The 18,059-nt window shown below is 40.5% G+C and overlaps 1 protein-coding gene across 17 annotated transcripts in view; it reads left to right on the top strand.

The window, feature by feature from the left end:
* celf2 (cugbp, Elav-like family member 2) overlaps positions 1–18,059 on the top strand; it is a 146,580-nt gene that overhangs the window by 41,105 nt on the left and 87,416 nt on the right. For 5 of the 17 annotated variants that reach the window (XM_057324615.1, XM_057324613.1, XM_057324608.1 and 2 more), the window contains exon 1: positions 15,674–15,922. In XM_057324615.1, coding sequence (XP_057180598.1) covers positions 15,804–15,922 — 119 coding nt within the window. In that variant the 5' untranslated portion in view covers positions 15,674–15,803. Of the gene's footprint in view, positions 1–1,284; positions 1,321–15,670; positions 15,923–18,059 lie in introns of those variants that run through there. The other 12 variants (XM_057324611.1, XM_057324599.1, XM_057324595.1 and 9 more) reach the window with 5 other exon arrangements.

Genomic DNA, 18,059 nt, shown 5'->3' with positions numbered 1-18,059 from the left:
CTCTCTCTCTCTCCGATCTTTCACTTTTCGCTTCTTTTGTGCTCAGTGGCTCGTAACGCTCCATATGTCTGTCTGCTTTTCCTTGGAGAGAGAGAGAGAGAGAGGGAGACATTAATACAGGCACCCCCTGCCTCGTACATTCACTGCTCATGTTTTCCCAAAAGCCGAACGCTCTGAAATGACAGGAGAATGGTGGGATTGGGAGAGAAAGCGAGAGCGAGGGTGTGGATGATTGGACGGGTGAGAGACAGACAGTTGGTCTGTTCAGATGGAGAGAGAGGGGGTGTAATGTGTGTGTGTGTGTGTGTGTGTGTGTGTGTGTGTGTGTGTGTGTGTGTGTGTGTGTGTGTGTAGTGTAGACAAAAGTGGAGTGAATGTTATCTTGCAGTCCTTGAATGCACGTGAGAGCTCCCCACGGAAATAAACAGATACACGTCATTACAGCTGTACTATTACAAACCACACAAATACACACAAACACCAGCGTTTTTGTATTTGAATTGCATAAACAATATTGGAGCTCAATACTGAAATATCAGTTCTTCTGATACTAATGTTGTTTTCCCCAGGATCAATTCTTATTCTTATTGTAAACTTCAAATGTGTCAGTTGTTGTCGTAAGTGGAACAAATAAAGTGAGGTTTATTCATTTATTTGTAGTATTATTTTATATTTAAATTGATGTGATTATGGGTTATTGTTTATTATTATTAGTTTTGTTTTTGTTTATGCTTGTATTATTATTAGGGCTGTCAAACGATTAATCGTGATTAATCGCATCCAAAATAAAAGTCTGTATTTACATAATGTATGTCTGTGTACTGTGCATATTAATTTTGTATTTATAAACACATACATGCACACAAAAATGTATATATTAAGAAAATGTTTACCTGTATTTATTTATATTTGCCAATAATTTATATTATGTGTAAATGGTTATTAATGTTAATATTTTGTTTTTTTCTTAAATAAATGCTGTTTTTATTAATACAAAATTAATATGCACAGTACACAGACGTGATTAATCGTTTGACAGCCCTAATTATTATATATTATTTAATATAATTTTATTTAAATGTATATGTTTTTATTATAATGCTATTTATTTATTCGATGTTAAGGTCTTAAATTTGTTTTAGTATTTACGATATATTTTTGAAACGGCTGTAATGTAAAATGCATAAATTGCCTTTATAGTATTTAACATTAGATCAAAAAGAAAGTGATGCTGATTGTTTTTGACTAATTGAAGTACTGAATTTTCTCTTTTTTTTCTCGCAGGCAAGACGCAAGTGACCTCTCTGGAACTATACAGAGGTAAGACCATCTATCTCTCTCTTGCTCTCTCTCTCTCCTTTTGTCTCTCCCTCTTTCAGTCCCTTTTATTTAATTGTAGCACTTTAATAATGTGTTGACAGCTGTATTGTTGGGGTGCTTCTTTGAATCGTACACAAAGCTCAATGTCTTTTCGTACCTCAGGTTTTTTGTGAGGTCTTGAGTAGATCGCTAGATTGTGCAACTGGCCGACACAACATTTATACGTTATATCTCTTCATGGAGCTGTCCATTCATTTGGTCTCTGTAGCATTTAACAAAACCCACCCATGTAATAACAAAATAGGGTCATAATAGATCTGTTGTAAATTCAAGGGATGTTTTTAAGCCAACAAAAGATAGAGAGTAATTTTATTCTGCCTTTTAAGATACGTTTTTAGTTTGAACTTTGAGGCAGCATTAACTGCAGCCTTCACAGAGAAAGCTTTCCCAAAATGCATTGCAACAAGCTCAGACAAATCCCCCTCAGTGATGGAGATCGAGTTGAAAAATGTCAATTTCAGTATTATACTGTTAGCTTATGCAATATAAGTCTCTCATGCACTTTGTATTGTGTGGTACGTGGAGTTGCTGCCTACATACAGTAGATAGCTCCAAACCAGTCATTAGAGGTTCCATTTTAGTTTCTTTTTATCTAGGGTGGTGGATAAAGTGAGAAAAATGTTGACTATAATTCGATACTGAAAAGAAACTATGAACAGGTTAGCAATGAATTATTTTACCCAGTATTTCTGTGTGATATGCAGTTTTAGGCTTAATACAGTTTCACACTGTTCAAAGTATGCACGTACTTAAAATGTCTCTCACATCATACGTCACCGAGACTCATCCAATAAGAAGGCAACAGGAACAGAGGATGATGGGATTGTGGTGAGAAGAAAGATGAAGACATGAACGTGGCATGATTAAAATTTCCTTCTCTGAAATTCGGAGAGAAATTCCGGAGAAGAGCAAGATGACAGGGAACAAGAGAGCGAGAGAAATAAAAGAGGAGGTATTCTCAGCGAGTCAAGGGTGCAGAGTTGAGGCTGGTAAAGATCTGTGACTGAGGGCCATTAAACCCAACCCTACGGCTATGAGACGACACATCAAGAGAGCGGGCGAGAGGTTTTTGATAAACTGCTGATCCTAAAATAGCTACACCTATTTTTCATCAGGGATTCTGTTAAGAATAAATTGTCACGTCTCATCTGGAGAGGAGCTTTCTTCCTCAGGGCGGCACGGAGAAACTCAAAGCCGATGCCAGAGTGTGCCACCTTTCCGTTGTTACAGAGATGTGCTGTGGGTTACCGCCGGAGAGCACCTGATTGACGGACAGCCTGCTAGATTTCAAGGGCACTTGGAAGGAAAAACATGTCGCCATGGGAAAGTGCAATGGACAAGGGTGTTGGAGCAGGGGTAATGGTGGACATAAATTACAGGGGCACTTGCTGAGGGAGGCTCGGTTGAAGATGAATAATCTCACAGATTCAAACCCCTACTTCGATGAGGATGCACGTAACTGTATGCCAATGCCTGTGAATGCTTCGGTATTATAATATTGTCACTCACTCGTCAAACAGAGATCATCCAAACAACACCCAAATTTAGTTTGCTCAATGAGTCTCATTTAAAAAATAAACAGAAAAGCTACATTCATTGTGTTAATCGTTCGTTAATAAATTAACGTAAATTGTCACATTTGATTCAATGCAATTGAATTTCTGTTTTACACTGACAGAAAAAAGGTACAAAAGCTGTCACTGGGGCAGTACACCTTTGTACCTAAAAAGGGCATATTAGTACCTCAAGGGTACATATTAGGACCTTTTTAAAGGGTACCGTCCCTGCGACAGCTTTCATACTTTTCCCTGACAGCGTAAAAATAAATTTGTTGTGGTCATATTTAATGAATTAGGTCACATTTTTATACCTCGGTGACGATCACTTGACTTAGGAATCATTAAAAATATCAAATAACTTTCCAAAAAACACGTAAAATGTGAACCTAGAATACACATAACAGAAAATGTCTTTCTGGAGAGAAAAAAAGAACATTCTCAAGATTTGGGATTTCCAGGAATACGATGATGAGCTCATGAGCTGAGCATAAGGCCTGCTTCGTGTGTGCATATGGGTCTAATTTGCCAGATATTGTTGGATTAATTATTGTTAGTTTGAATTCCCAAACTTCACATGTGCACCACACCCGGAATTACCTCACTGTACATCAGCACGCCAAAACCTGCAAGCATATGTGTGTGTTCGCAGCTATTTCTGTGTGGTTTTATCTGGTGTGCACCGTCAGCAGGCGAAAACAAGTCAAATATGCAGATGAAAATTGAAATTCGCAAGAATAACAAAACAGCTCCAGGAGTGAGAGGAAATGAGACACACAGAATGGAGAAAGTGAGGGGAAATATTGAACATTGCAACTGTATTAGTACAAATTGAATTTACTGCTGTGTGTTTTTGTGTAATCAAAGTACACAAACCATCACATTGCAAATGCACTACCGTGTAGGCTACAACTCTATAGCAATGGTCTGTCCCGCTATACCAGATGTGTGTTATTTATTTAAATATGTTGACAGCTTAAACAACTCACTTCCTCAGCAAGATCCTTTTTAAACTGTTTCTCCAACATGATAGTAGTTGACCTGGAAGAGAAAAACTAATCCTAGAAAGTTTACTTGTTTATTCCTGCTATAACGCTAAGGATGCCACGCACGCTTGTTTTGTGTTGACACACAATACGTTCCGACGGATTTCAGAAAGCAGTAATGCTGAAATCAAGCTTGCGTCACTCGAGGATGACACAGACTGCAAGCGGCCATACCATATCTGCAGTCCTGACCTTTGAATCGGCTCTTTAAAAAGATCAAAGTCTACCTGACTACACAACACATCTGGATATATGTCTGGTTGTAACACTATCATTTGACCATTTTTTGATATATCGTGCTGCCACGAGCACTAGAAAGTGTGCACATCTTTTGGACCCTGACTTTACCTGAGTAAATACCTGGTAGTTAGGAATACAATAGCACAGAGATTTCTGTTACAGCATCACAAACCTGTATGACTTTCTCATAAGAAACAAATAATTCAATAGTTTAAAGAATCTTCACACAGAACTTAGCTTTAGAATGAGCCTTGTGTGTGGAACAAATAATTGGACTCTGATTAAAAATCTATAGCAATTTGCAAATTGATATTGAGTCCAGAGTCAGATCTCATAGATAAAGGGATATTTCACCCAAAAATGAAAATTCTGTCATCATTTACTCACCCTCTTGTCATTTCAAATCTGTATAAGTCACTTTCTTCTACAGAACACAAAAGAAGATATTTTGAAGAATGTCGATAACGGAACAGTGGCGGGCCCCATTCGCTTCTACGGACAGAAAACCAATGCAAGTCAATGGGCACCGCCGTTTGTTCGGTTGCCAACATTCTGTAAAATATCTTCGTTTGTGTTCTGCAGAAGAAAGAAAGTCTTAAAGGGTTTGAACTGACAGGAGGGTGAGAAAATCATTTTGGAGATTAACTGATTTTAATAGGCATTATATATGTAGATATTTTCTACGTATAAATTTACCATTTGGAATGAGTAAATAATGACAGAATTTGTATTTCAATCAAACTAGCCCTTTGAAGAGACCTCATTTACGATATTACTTTCTGATGGGCGACCATCCGAAATACAGCAGCGAACTCGCAGATGCACAGATGCTCGCAGATGCTCCATCTCTCTTTTTTCCCGCACCCTCCGTCACATAACAAAGGGAAAAGGAACAGAAAGAATGGGAACGGTGGAATAAAAGAACGTGTGACTGTGTAATTAGATCCTGTGTGCAATCACAGATTCCCTTGTGCTGAATGACTGACTGGCTGTTAGCTAGCTGCATCAAAAACCATTTCTTTTTCAATCCTTTTTTCCGGTACCGGGGGTCTTAACAGCAGCGGGGGGGCTGAGAGGAAGGGGGGGCGGAATCGGTTGTCAGCTAATTGCATCTCTCCGTGGCGATTATGCTCTCATAGAGAAAACAACCGATAATTACGGGAGCCAGGATGGCAACGCTAGAGAGCGGTTACCGAACCGTCATGGCGGTCGTGTGGGACCCGGCCTCATTATCACCACGGAGACTGACCCGCCCCCTTCACCCCAGCAACCGTTCTAATTACCATCCAACCAGACCTGTCAATCAACACTATTTATAATCCAACTCTAAGGGACGAAGAGAGAAACAGTGTAGGAAACGATGTGAAAGTAGGTCCCTGGGTATCGCAAGTAAACCTTCAAGGTTTATGAAAAGCGTTCCGGTTCGTCCCTCGTGTGAATAAATGTGGACTTTGAATGTGAATGAGCCTGTTTGTCTCGGGTTTTTTCACGAATTGATTATCCTGCCTCATTTCTAAAGAACCTTTTAATGCGATCTACTATGAGAACTGAGTAGGCTTCCTTATTCTTAAAAAATCCCCCAGAACACCAGAAAGCATAGGTTGTAAAAAATGAAAATGTCTTTTTCGTAGCGCTTGTGCATCTGCAAACCGTCATTTAAATGTTTTCTGCCAGATGTTTGACGACATTCAGCAGATGTTTACGCAACGTATGACGTTACTGTCTTTATATGATGTCTTGGACGTTTAAAATAGTATAAAAACCTTTCCAGATGATGTGTTTTTTGTCTCATGCCATACGTAATACATTAAACACGTAAACAACATAATTGATCCAAAATAATCGATATACTGTATGCTCTAGCTTGGTCATGTTCTGCTAACAGCCATATCGTTGCTCATCATAACTATTGTTACATTTCGTAATGGCCCGTTGGCATTTGTCTCCTATTGCGAAACTCTGAATGAGGCACCCGAGGTGAGGCCTTGTAAAGGGTTCATTACGCAGCTCTTTGAACTAGATGCGCCACAGAGCCCCATCTCCATCTTTATGGGAAGGCCCCTGGAAGAGCTCCACGGTGAGGCCTTATGTATGCTGAGTGATATGAGGCGTGAGACCTTGGAGCTCTGCCCTACTGTTACTAACAATCCTAATACCTCACAGATGTGCTGGATCGAAAAACAGCTGTCTAACATTACGTACGCACACAAAAACGCCCATAGCCCCCAACAACTGGTGCACGGGACGTTTTACCCATGCGCATTTACAAGCAAATCCAAAAACGTCACCACTACAGAGAGAACATCCTCCTTTCACAAGCTGCTAAAACCTCTTCTAAAAAGCATTACGCTTTTCAGCGAACACTTTGTAACGTCACTAATGCCTTCATATTTAGCATTCATTCGTGCATATTTTTGGACGTTTTACAAAAAATATTTGCGTTTGTTGTTCAGCTAGCCGACGGTCCGCATGAATAAGCGAAAGGTTCTAATCAGAGAGATGCTCCGAATGAGTCTGAATGCTCTGCTTAATTACACATTCGCACACAAAGTCCCGTCCCTCATCCCTGATTGGGTTATTGTCTCAGATCTTTCACCGCTAATGACCGCAGGGCCCCCCCACGCACTGAATATTCATGAGAGGAAGTGTCTCACTAGATGGCAGTGGCGCACAGTGTGGCCATGCTAATGAGCTCGCAGGGGATTCATATTTATGAGATCAGGGTGGAGGAAACGGCAGTGTGACAGTGCGTATGTGTATGTGTATGTGTGTGCATGGTGTCGCAGACCTTAATGGCAAATCAGTTAGACGGCAAGAGTGGCCTGTCAAACACACACAGTTAAAGAGCAAAAAGGCGGTTATTTCACTTGTAGAGGATTTGGTGCTTGAGTTGTTTTACGGAAAGAACATACGCAACTGCATTGGTGCTGCCGTCACGTGTTTTATGATTATGCATTTGGCAGACGCTTTTATCCAAAGCGTTTTGTCTGCTGGGCATCGAACCCGTGGCCTTTGCATTGCTAAGAATTGAGCTACGTGAACACTTTTAATGTGATTTGAGAAATGTGGAGTAAATGATGACAAAGTTGTATGGTTTTTATAAGGTTTTTAGTAGAGGATAGGATGTAGCGAGTTGAAAGAGCCTATAGAAGAACATCTCTCACTTTCCAGGCTGGACTCTCACTTTGTCTTTCTATTTCGAAAATTCCACACTGTACAACAAACTGTTCACAGAGATACTGTTCCCAGCCCAGACAGGTCCATCAATCGGCAAACACCCCTACTGAGTTTGACCAGCTAACCCATTCACCTGACGTACACACACACACTACAATAGTACGCAGTCTCTACCACTCACATGCCTATCTAAGATAAAGTGTTTTTTGAATGCTAATTTTTTTGGAGTAGCTGATCTCCAAAGGATTTCAGAGTCAAAACACACACAAGCACGGAGACATACTCGCAGCAGATGAACCAGTCCAGACCTGAGTGTCAGTTTGACAGCCTCATACCCAGAGGAATGCTTCCTTTTAGCTGACAAGAGAGCAAAAGAAACTCTTTCATTTGTGAGGTATGACTGATAGAAATGTGCAGCAGATGCATTTCAAACGCGCGCCAAAATCTAATTCTTGCGTTTCTGTGGTTGTAACAAATTTAAATGACCTTTAAATATCTGTGTTATTAAACAAGATGTGTTTTTTTTAGCTATATGATTATATGAAATCTTTCACAGGATTCTATTAACTGTGTTTTTTAACTGACAACAGAAGATTATGCTAATGCTCACTATAGCCTCCCTTGTGGCATACTTGTGTTATGTATTGCACTCTGACACTTTTCTAAACACAGTTGCTGCGTCCGAAATCACCTACTTCCATACAGTAGGCGGAAATGAGTACGAGTCATGAGTAGTATGTCCGAAACCTCAGTATGCAAAAAACAGTAGGCGAGAAATACCCGGATGGTCTACTACTTCCGCCGAGCCGAGGACACTTTTCTATCCCATGATGCCACGGGAGCTGAGCAACGGTCAAAATTCAAAAGTAAATCAAATAAATATAGCGGATTTAAATTCAGTACGTACAGTCACAGTATGCGATTTCGGACGCAGCGTGTGATTTGTCAAGTAGCTAACGTTAGCATGGTAGCACAGATGCATCCCAAATCGCATACGTATGCACTGTTCTAAACATTGTGTAGTATAAATTCCAAAAAAGAAGCGCACTTTAAGTAACCGGATGATGCACTCATTCAACCGAAAATATGAAGTGTGGAACGTTTAAACTTAACGTAAAGTAAAATATATCATACTTCCTTTCCCCAATAACACACATACATCTGTGAGATGTCGATTTGATGTCCGCATTTACATCTGCAAAACGTCTCTAAAATATCTCCTGTTGGATGTAACGATGTTTTTGATTCGGAATTTATGCGTTTTTTAAGAATTGTTTTTACACATCAGATGTTTTCCAGGTCTCCAGATCTTTATCCGACATCTTACAGGCGTACCTGCTATCTGGGTTGGGAAACAAATAAGTCTTAGGCTTAAGGGTCCATTGTTTTAACTGTTTTGGAAAACTTACCTAGGACAGTAAGTGGGCTAAAGTGTAGAATATAACTCTTTTAACATTTATTGTTTTTGCTTTGAGGTGGATGTTTCATAGCTAAAATCACGATGTTGACAGCTCCTTACGGAGAGCGGAAAACACTTGGATTATTTTGATGCTTCTTTATACCCAAAAATACCCATAAAGAAAAAAGAGCTGTGTCTCTCTCTCTCTCTCATTAGCATCCTAATGAACAGATTCTCTACCTCTTCTGTGTTCTGTCATTCTTAAAGAGACTGTGCTGGCTTTGAAGTGCTTACACAGACACAATAGTCCCTATTCCCCTTTGAAAGCGCACACACACGCTGTCCCGTACAAAGAGTTAGGTCAAATATGGACCTGAAATTCAATGACAATGTAGAAAAAATATTCATTTATCCTAGAAAAACATTTTTCCCTATAAACAGTGGAGCCAAATGGCTTTTGCTGTGCGTGTGTGGATGTGTGTGTTCTTTGCGGAAATAATTGAGGAGACAGAACTCCAGAATCAGGCCTCTAATGGAAGGTGACAAATTAATTTCTGTCTGCTAATAGCTGAAAATAGAACATGCCCGACTGGCTGTAGCATTCTACGTGCCGCTCTGAAGTTTGAGCGGGTGGGTGTGTGCGAGGGAGATAGATCGAGGGAAATGATCGTTCAGCGCGGTTGTTTGTTGCCGTTTTGTCATTTTCACAATTAAACCCGCCGCAAAAAGTCCCCACTAAAGTATAGAGCACTTCCAATTTTGAAAAAGCTCTGACAGAGTGTTTGACAGAAAATAATTTGTAAAAAAAAAATGTTGGAAGACGGTTTGAAATTGTGTAGGAATACAGTGAAAATATTTTTTGAAAGCACAACTTGGAACTGCCTCTCTGACAAGGTGCGTTGCAGCAAACGTTGGACAGTAGTTAAACTTTTAACGTATTTACTTTGTGTATGCAAAACCAAACCCACACTACTTTTACCTTTTACCATTTGGGTCTATTTGCTCAACGCGTGTGAGCATTTTAGTTGTTGCCTACGGTATTGGGTTGGGCCAGATTGCAGGGTTTTGTTTACGGGCCAGTTTTCAGCTTTAACTTGTGTTGTCAACACAGTTCCTATGTAGATCTCCACTATACAGTTCACAAGACAAGCCAATATTCAAAGATTAACAAGCTCTTCACTTTATTACAAGCTTCTCTCTTTTCATTAGACACACACACGCACTCACGGTTCCTGCCAAACCTTTGATCCCCCAGCAACCGCATCATGAATAGTCACGTTGACATGAATGCTCATCGAGCGCTTCACTCTTGCCATCATTCATGGATTGGATCTTTGTGTCTTTAATCTCCGCTGATTGGCTGTCTTAAAATTAAAAGGGGGCAGTGTTTGTGTTCGATTGGCCATAATAACATTTTCCCAAGAACAATGGGAGATCTATCTCATCTCATCCCCGTAATACGGTTATCCGAACGCCTTGAGTTTAAGAACAATTCGGCGCTACGCTTTCATGTGCGCGTTCTAAGATAAGATTAATTCTTCATATCAGCAGTCTGATTGTGAACCCGTGTCTCTCATGCAAGTTTTATAGGAGCTCCTTCTTCTAAACTGCTGCGTCAAGTTTTTGCTTTGGGAAAAAAATCTAAATTATTCATCTGCGTTTTGGTGCATTCCTCCTGCAGAACCAGAGAGAGAGAATGAATTGAGGTCTTCATTTTTTCCAAGGGTCCCATGTGGACTGAATTTTGATATAGACGAGAGCTGTGGACCCAGTGAGAGACAAAAAGCTACAAAAAAGTTCTGGTCGGGAAAAGCCAAATGCTGCTTGGAATAGGTGAAACCACACAGCGCTAACGTCACATAATTCTGATGATAATAATAATCATAATTGAAATATTCAGACAAAACACCAAACATTTCTGTCTGCCTCTCTCTTTTTGTCTGTCTCTTTAGCCGGTGAGATATTCCCTTGACATTCCATCTCTTTAAGGCTCAAACATTTAATAATAAAGACAGAACTGCTGTGAATTACGCTGAGCTGACCTGCTTGCCGAAACCCATTTACTGTATATAGTGTATGTGCACTTCTTAATGTTGGTATGGATTTCTGTGTGTGTTATTCATACATTGTCACACAATTGCGAGGATTAATCTTTAAGCAAACCTGACTGTCCAAGTTAGCAGCCATTTTTAGACTTATTCGAGGTTTGATATTTGTTACATGTAATTCTTTGTATGATCAATGGGGTGTATATACTGTAAACATATGTGTGATGTGGGGCAACCATCTGACCTGTAGTCAATACCCAACCCTTCTCCCAACCCGCTTGACCTCTGCGGGGTGATGGGAGGGCTGGACTCTTTCCCAGCATCTTAGACCGCAGGCGGGATACACCCTGGATAGATGGCCGGTGCATCGCAGAGCACCCACAGACACACACATTCATACCCACACTTACACATCTAAGGGCGATTTTAGTCATTCTAATTCATCTATTTTGCATGTCTTTAGACTTTGGGGGGAAACTGGAATACCTGCTATAATATTTTGTGTCCCAATAATATCCTAATTATGAATAACGTAGAAGGTATTTAAACAATCCTGGCTTCTGCATTCTGTTTATTTTCTGTTCCAACCAGCTGTTAGTGAACACAAGAACTGTATGTACATCCTTTATGTCTGTTTCTGGAAGCTCCTTGAGTGAGATTTTTGGCATTTTAGAACGATTTTAGGATGATATGCCCCATAGTCCAGTCTTACATCTCTGTATAGTGCATGAGTAAAACTTAAGACGATTTGACATGTGTCATTTCTGTCAGGCGTTTATTTACTTTCCGCTTCTTTGAAATGTCATGGCAATGTAGAGGAAATGCAGAGTTTTTTTTAAATAGACCGACAATAAGGTAAGATGTTTTTTGGGTAATACAACACCATATCCTTGCGTTCCACCGCTGAACAAAAAATGCACGTAAACATTCAGTTTTCTGTGCAATCTGAAGCATGTAAAAACTGACATTTAAAGATTGTAAATCTTTACAGTGGCAGTGAAACAAAAAATGACATCATCTATTTTTCATTAAATATTGCAGCGTTTGTTGTAAATAGCTTACCAGTGCGGGTCATTCTCTTTTTAAAATTCATGTGCCCTCATAGGCTTCAGTTAAAATCTGAAAATGCACTTCCGCCCTCTAGTGACTATCCAATGATGTAAGTTAGACAGCTTGGGCGGAGCATCCGTTAACTCCTCCCCTTCAACTGTCGGTCTGCTGCCAGTTCCATTTCAGAAGGCTACAGCTGTTTTTACACATCCAATGAAATCGCATTGAAAAAACAAGCCATGCTCACTGTTTTTTTTTTCTCAATCGAAATTACGTCAGAATACGAAAGTAAAAACGATCACAAATCCGGTTCACGGGGACTTTAACAACACGATCAAAAACAATAAAAAAAATGGTGAAACTTTTCAAAAGCTTCTGTTTTCACAGTACACACTTCAACACAAAATTTTTGTTTTTCAATAAACTTTGTGTTTATTTGATGGAAGGCCAAAATAGAGAGAGAAAAAATGCGTTTTCTATTAAAAATGAATGAGTTTGGACAAGGCCTGTACGGGTGGAAGCAATTGGGCATTGAGCTTTTAATCACCCTTAAGGAACACACAATTTGTTTAGGGACTACAGTAGTGATAAATAGACGATAAGAAAATTAAGACGGATAGAAAAGGAATACAAACAGGCAAAGAGAAAGAAGATCCTGTAAGTAGGTCATTTCATTCAACTGTAAATGCAAAAAGTGACTTGACAGAGGACGTTATGTTTGTGCGATGAACTGCACATGATTTTATAATCGGCCTGCTTTGTCTGTGTGTGATGTGCACATTGTCCCAGGCCTCTGTGTCTGTTTATGCAGAGATCTCATCTATTTTCACCCCGTCTCCCTGCACCGCACTTTCGGTTTCCTTATTCATTTTTGTATCTTCTCTAGTCGTCTCTTACCTCGTTTGTCTCATCTTTTCTCCATTCTTCTCAAGTGGCTTCTTCTTGTTTCTTCTCATTATTTCTCATCTGTTCTTTTCTCTACTCGTCTCTTCCCAGTTTCCTTATGTTAATCTTAAATATTGCACTAATCACTTATAATGGGCCCAACGGACTAAGGCAATTGACTGTGATTAGGCATCTGTCTCAGACACCGCTAATCAAATGCCTTTGCCGGAGATCACAGGATAGCAGGGATCATGTCTGGCATATCATTTCTCTATGGATGCCAGCAATAACTCGACTTGCACCTAACGCTCGTTGCAAAACAAATGGCAAAAAAGAGACTCCTTGATCACAAAGCAGCTGTACGCAAACCCTCTCGCAAATTGCAATGAAAAACGGTGTGAATTTAAATTGATTGGTAATGGATGTGGCATTTTCGTCCAGCCTGCTCAAATGTGGCTGTATGCTTGCCACTCAGAAATGCTTGCTGCTGGACAACCATTACATTGACACCGACTAGCTCGTATGTGACTGGCGGGGTGGGCTGATGTTGGGGAAAGACAGAGCAAGAGAAAGAAAAGATGAAATGGAGAGACATTCCAAACTGGTTATTTTACGCCCCTAACCAGTTTTATTTGCATGACATCCATAATCGAAAATCAATATGGTCAATGAAAGGCGCATCTCGAATCAGCACCAATAGAAAACGTCTTTTTGAAGCCAATGAGAGATGTGCTTGTGTTGCAATAAATAACTTTTTAGGACATATAATGGGGCAAATCTGCATAGCAGGTGTTTGGTAAACAAATTACTTTGCCAATTATCGCAAGTGTTATGGAATATCCAGGCGCGCAAAGGTGCAACACAAAATTTTGTCCTTTAATGAATCGTTGCCCTTGATCCTCTGATGTGTTTTTCTCGCGATTAAACTTTCATGAGCCGTAATAAACACAATGCATTTTTAAACAGGCAGATCTGGAAGACATTTGGAAAGGGGAGAGAGAGCGAGAAACTTGTGAAAGGAGGAGACATTTAAAAGAGAAAAGACGTGAATATGTTTTTTTCCAGAACAGAGGGAAAGAGAGAGAGATGGAGAGGTAAGAGCAGATGGGGAAAATAAAGAGCAACGACAAGAGGTTATTTTCACATGAGTGTAACTTTTTAACAAAATGTGCCCATTGGGAGGCGAAATAGGCTTCTTGGAACAACACACGCTCTGAAGCCTCATTTAAACTAATCCACATCTCTGGTGGTTTTCTGCTTTCCCACAACCAGACTAAATCATCACAACAATGGTCCTCAAAAACTTAAGCCTCTTTGTAAAAAGAAATAAATAATTACAATAAAAACCACACGGTTCGTGGCTTGAAATTTGGTGGTTTAAACAAAAAAGCACAAGAAAACGTCCAGTTTTTTCCATAAGGAGAAAGTTTGATGAAATATTAAGATCTCCTTTGTTGTGCATTGGCTTTTCTCTTAAAAAATAGACAATAATCAGTTAATAAGCAAGTACACATGAATATTTAAAGGCGTCTCCTTACCTTACCCTGATTTGCATGGGTGAGTTTGTAACAATGATTCAAATTGTACACATTTTGCAGGTAATGTCAATTTGACATCGTTTGACTTCAACTGATATAAAGAAGCTGAAATTCATAACTTTTGCCCCCAAATCACAATTTCTGAAACATAAAATTGCAGGTTACTTTTTACTTATGTTTACATAGGTAAATAGGTCCATTAAACTGACGTCTCCCACGAAATCGTACACAACAGCTTTAATTATAAATTATTATTAAAAGCTAATTTTTAATATTTTTTAACCAACAAAATAACAGATTGCAGCTTTAAGAAATGAAACCAGATGACATCAACAAAATGTCTGAAGGAGATCCCTTTCTAATTTATTATTTTTTACAGCATGAATGTTTTAGGAAGCCACTCAGCACATCCACTCAGTTGTTTGGTTAACCCCAACAAAGTTATTAACTTTTCTGACAATGATTAATCAATGATAGAAACAGAAAGCTAATAATTGTGAGCTGTCCGGTTTTTAGCATTGAATAATTGCAGCCAGAAAAGTCCTAATTTTTGTCATTAAGCAATGCTCATGCCTTACGATTTTGCCTCAGTGTTGCAAATTTAGGGACTTTGTCGCTAGATCTAGCAACTTCACACCCATTCAGCAACTTATTTTTTCAAAAAAATATCGCCAGTACTGCTCCACAAGGGCGATGTCAGAAACAGAGTTTCCAATGACCAGTCATTTATCCGTAGAAGTCAGTGCAAGAATGATGTACTGATGCTAATGCTAATATGCATGTTATTAGCATGACATCACATAACATCATTTAGCCACTTACCAAGTAGGCTTTTTTCCTTGAAAATAGTTCGCAACACAGTTTTGCGTTCTGTTTCTTTTATTCGAATTTGAGTTTAGTTACAGTATGTTTTCTCAAACATTTAAAAAATAGTTTGACTTAGAAAAACCTGATGGGATGACATTTGGTTGCGTGTAATGAAAACAGCATCCTGTACAAAAGGCCCATTATTTGCCAAAAAATGTGGGGAAAAGAAGGACAGGACTTCCTTCAGAAAATGATTCGTAACCAAGCACCAAACCTACTTTTGTAAAATATTAAAAGTCCAGTCTATCGTTTGTACAACTTGTACAGATGGGCGAGACCAGATACGAGCTGTCCTCAGGGACTCGGGGCATCGGAGGCATCCAACAGCAGGCTTCTCAACGCTAGCAAGAACCAGGCTAACAGCTCTAGCTCTGGCCCAAAAACAACATGAGCTGTCAGAAAGGGTTATCACAGCCCAGTGAATCAGACAGAAGGGGGGAGGGAGGAGTGGAGAGGAGAGGAGGGAGCCGATGAGGGTGGGTGGGAGTGTTACAACGAGCGAGTGAGCGAGAGAGAGCGATTCAGACACCAGAGAGAAGGGCCAGCGCACACCCGCCACAACCAAAAGCACAAGGATCGTGTGCGTGTAGTGCGTGCTTGCGTTTGGAGTTACGACGATGTTGGAGCACTCGTCTGAGCTGGGCTTTGTGCCGAGTGTGTGTGTGGACAGCATGCGATACCCATCCACGGCAAACAACCCTGTCTCCATGAGGAGCACAGAGGAACTGCTACTGAGGTAAAGCCGTCCCCGGACAATACACAAAGACATGCATGCATGCGCGCGCATGCACGCTAGTGCGGGAAGGATCGTAGCTGCAGGCTTGTGGTGAGATGTTTTAGGAATGTTTGGTTGACGGCAGCCCTGCGGTTTTGTAGGCGAGGTTCGCTGACATGCCGTCCGTAGGCCGTTTGAGTGCATGCAGATTTGTCAAATTGCGGAATCCTGACTGCGCTGCACCGCCTGTTCTTGTCATCCCAGTCATAGAAATTCACAGCTTGTATCGTTTCTCAATAGCACATCTCTTTCCTGCGGTTGTAGCCTCTCAAATACTAAAGAGTTGATACAGCCATCAGACATGTGTTTGTGCCCGGAGGAGCGCGTTTATCACGTACCCAGCGTGCATGCGGGATCATGTGTGTGTACGCGAGAGCCAGAGAATAAGAGAAAGAGAGATAACCTGTCTTGATACAACTGCGAATGCAAATTTTGCATGGAAAATGCGATCACTGGCCGCACTTGTTACAAACGTCTTTGTGTACTTATTGCGATCATCTTAATGTGTATTATTGCATCCCACAAAGCGCTTTTATGGACGGTTACATGCGCAAACATTTTCAAGAACATACAACCTGAGTTTGTTTGGATGTAATAATCGCATTAAACAAAGAGAGATAGATGAGCAGGAGGAGTTAAGCCCCGTCCCGCCACTAGAAAGATGTCTGCTTTTGTTTGCACGCCTCTCCAGCGATTGGATTTGGAGGGGGAAGTGGGGGGAATGGTGGGTTGTGTTAAAAGCGCTCTCAACAATGGGATGCCCCGACAATGAGGCTGTCACTCACTTCATGGCTTGTTTTCCACCTCTCTTTTCTCATCTCTGGTCATTTTTTAGAAGCGCAGGAGAAGGATGCTAATCAGCCCATGCTGTTTTTCTTCCAAGGGCTACGGGCAGTTAATAACACGGGTGTTTAATGCGGTGGAGTGTAATGGGGTGTGAGGGCATTAGTTGGGCCGGAGAGGCGGCCATGTTGGTTTAAACAGCAGATTTATGGCCTTTTACTCATTCACCGTGCTCGTGCTCAATGGCTTTTAAAATAGTCCCCTAAGGAGCATGAATCTCTCCCATGACTGGTGTCAGGTCTTCTGCTGTCTCACACGCAACTCGCTCATAACTCAACAACCTCCAATGGCAAATGGCTTGGTGCAAGTGTGTGCCCACTGAAACGCATAACAATCACACACGATTGAGAGAAATATGACCGTCTGTTTGTTATTGCACCCTAACACGACTGGGGTCTGTTCATGCACTTGACACTTTGAGAACGTTTACGTTTGCTGTTGTTGACGAATTGGAGTGATTTATGACATTGCATGAAGCGTCACATACATGGGACAACCCAATATGCCGACCTAAATAAATCTATTACACGTGCCCCTGGCATTTGATGTAACGCTTCGTATGCTGCGGCTTCGCATCGATTTGTATCGCTATGCCTATTTCAATCCATCTGATCCTGAATGTACCGTAATGATGTCTTGAAATACAATGACTACAATTACGATTGATTGTAAGGTGTTATATTACTGTTGTTGAACAGCTCTGATACTTCTTTTGTTGTGCCGTTTACGGTCTGGCTGGTTTCTATAGCTGTGTTTGAAAACGTTGCAATCTGCCCACCAGACATCTTTTGGGCTTTATGGGCTCAAAAACTAATGAGGTGCTTACCTAGACACATTTACCGGACATTTTAGTCTCGAAATGTAATGAGATGCCTACCTAGACAACATTTATGGAAATCAGTCTCAAACCCTATTGAGTTGCCTTGCTAGACAGTGTTTTGGGGTTTCTTGGTATTAAAACTTACTGACTGCCTGGGTGAACTATCCCTTTACTAGGCTTTAAATCTCTATGATAAAATCTTTATGTGTGTGGTATTTTAAAGACAAACAGAGGTATATTCTCTGGTTAAATTCTTTAACTAAGGCTGAAATTGTTTCTCACACAAAGCCAAAAGCGGGGTTAAGCAGTCGCTGATGATCCCGGGTCAGATCGTGCTGCACGGTCTGTCATAAAAGCTTACACTTTCTTTCTAAAACCACTCGTACAGCACTACCGCCGACTTTCTGCTACAAACACTGGAACCTGCACTCTGCA

This window comes from Triplophysa rosa, linkage group LG24, assembly GCF_024868665.1.
Source record: "Triplophysa rosa linkage group LG24, Trosa_1v2, whole genome shotgun sequence".
NCBI lineage: Eukaryota > Metazoa > Chordata > Actinopteri > Cypriniformes > Nemacheilidae > Triplophysa > Triplophysa rosa.
Note: the sequence above shows the minus strand (reverse complement) of the source record. Positions and strands in the feature narration are given on the sequence as shown.